We start from the raw sequence: 1,097 nt of genomic DNA, 5'->3' as shown, positions 1-1,097 counted from the left end.
CAATGCATGTTTGACTTTGAATTATATTGGATAGTATACCATCTTACGTACAATGTAATTTTTAATTTTATTAAAGACTGATTTTAAAGAGATTATTAAAGAAAAACATTAAAAATAACATCACATGTGACCAGGTAACGTTGGTCGTAGAACAATTTTACCATCATCATTTATTAGAAGCCCGCGTGACATGTACCAGTGATATCAAGATGCAATGGCTTTGGTTCAAAAATATGGGAGGCCAGATCTTTTTATCACCATGACATGTAACCCAAATTGGGAAGAAGTTAAAAGTCAACTGCTCCAAGGACAAGTGCCACAAGATTGCCCTGATCTGGTCACCAGGGTATTTCACGCAAAATTGGAACAATTGAAAGAAGACGTAATTAAAAAAGGGGTGCTTGGAAAAGTAGCCGCACATGCTTTCGTTGTGGAATTTCAAAAACGAGGCTTACCGCATGTTCACATGCTGATTATGTTAGAACCAAATGACAAGCTTAACAACCCTGATGAATATGATCGCATTGTTAAAGCTGAAATACCAGATCAGAATGAAGAGCCTCGACTATATGATGCAGTGTGTACACATATGATTCATGGCCCATGTGGACCTCTCAATCCACGACAATCATGTATCAAAAAAGGCACTTGCAATAAGGGTTACCCAAAATCATTTGCGAATTTCACAGTGCAAGGCAAAGATGCATATCCTATGTATCAAAGACGACCAAACCGTCAACCAGTATATTTGCGTGGTCAAGGAAATATGACTGTGGATAACCGCTGGGTGGTTCCCTACAACCCATGGTTGTTATTACGGTATAATTGTCACATCAATGTCGAAGTATGCGGTAGTATAAAGAGTGTCAAGTACTTATATAAGTATATCTACAAAGGTCCTGACAGAGTGTCACTTGAGGTGCAGTCCAACCCAGAGTTCGATGAAATTAGCCAATTTGTTGATGCAAGGTGGGTATGCGCACCTGAAGCTCTATGGAAAATATTCAAATTTGCATTGAACAAAGTATATCCAACAGTTGAGCGATTACAAATACATCTTCCCAATATGCAACAAGTAACATTCAATGCAGAACGAA

The 1,097-nt window shown here is 38.3% G+C and overlaps 1 protein-coding gene across 1 annotated transcript in view; it reads left to right on the top strand.

The window, feature by feature from the left end:
- The first annotated feature begins 214 nt into the window (after positions 1-214).
- The window catches only part of LOC101313525, a 2,137-nt gene continuing 1,254 nt past the window's right edge, over positions 215-1,097 (top strand). Inside the window, exon 1 of the mRNA XM_004301718.1 lies at positions 215-969. Within this exon, the coding sequence (XP_004301766.1) occupies positions 215-969 (755 nt within the window). The remainder of the gene's footprint in view (positions 970-1,097) is intronic.

Source organism: Fragaria vesca, linkage group LG5 (genome assembly GCF_000184155.1).
Source record: "Fragaria vesca subsp. vesca linkage group LG5, FraVesHawaii_1.0, whole genome shotgun sequence".
Classification (NCBI taxonomy): Eukaryota; Viridiplantae; Streptophyta; class Magnoliopsida; order Rosales; family Rosaceae; genus Fragaria; species Fragaria vesca.
Note: the sequence above shows the minus strand (reverse complement) of the source record. Positions and strands in the feature narration are given on the sequence as shown.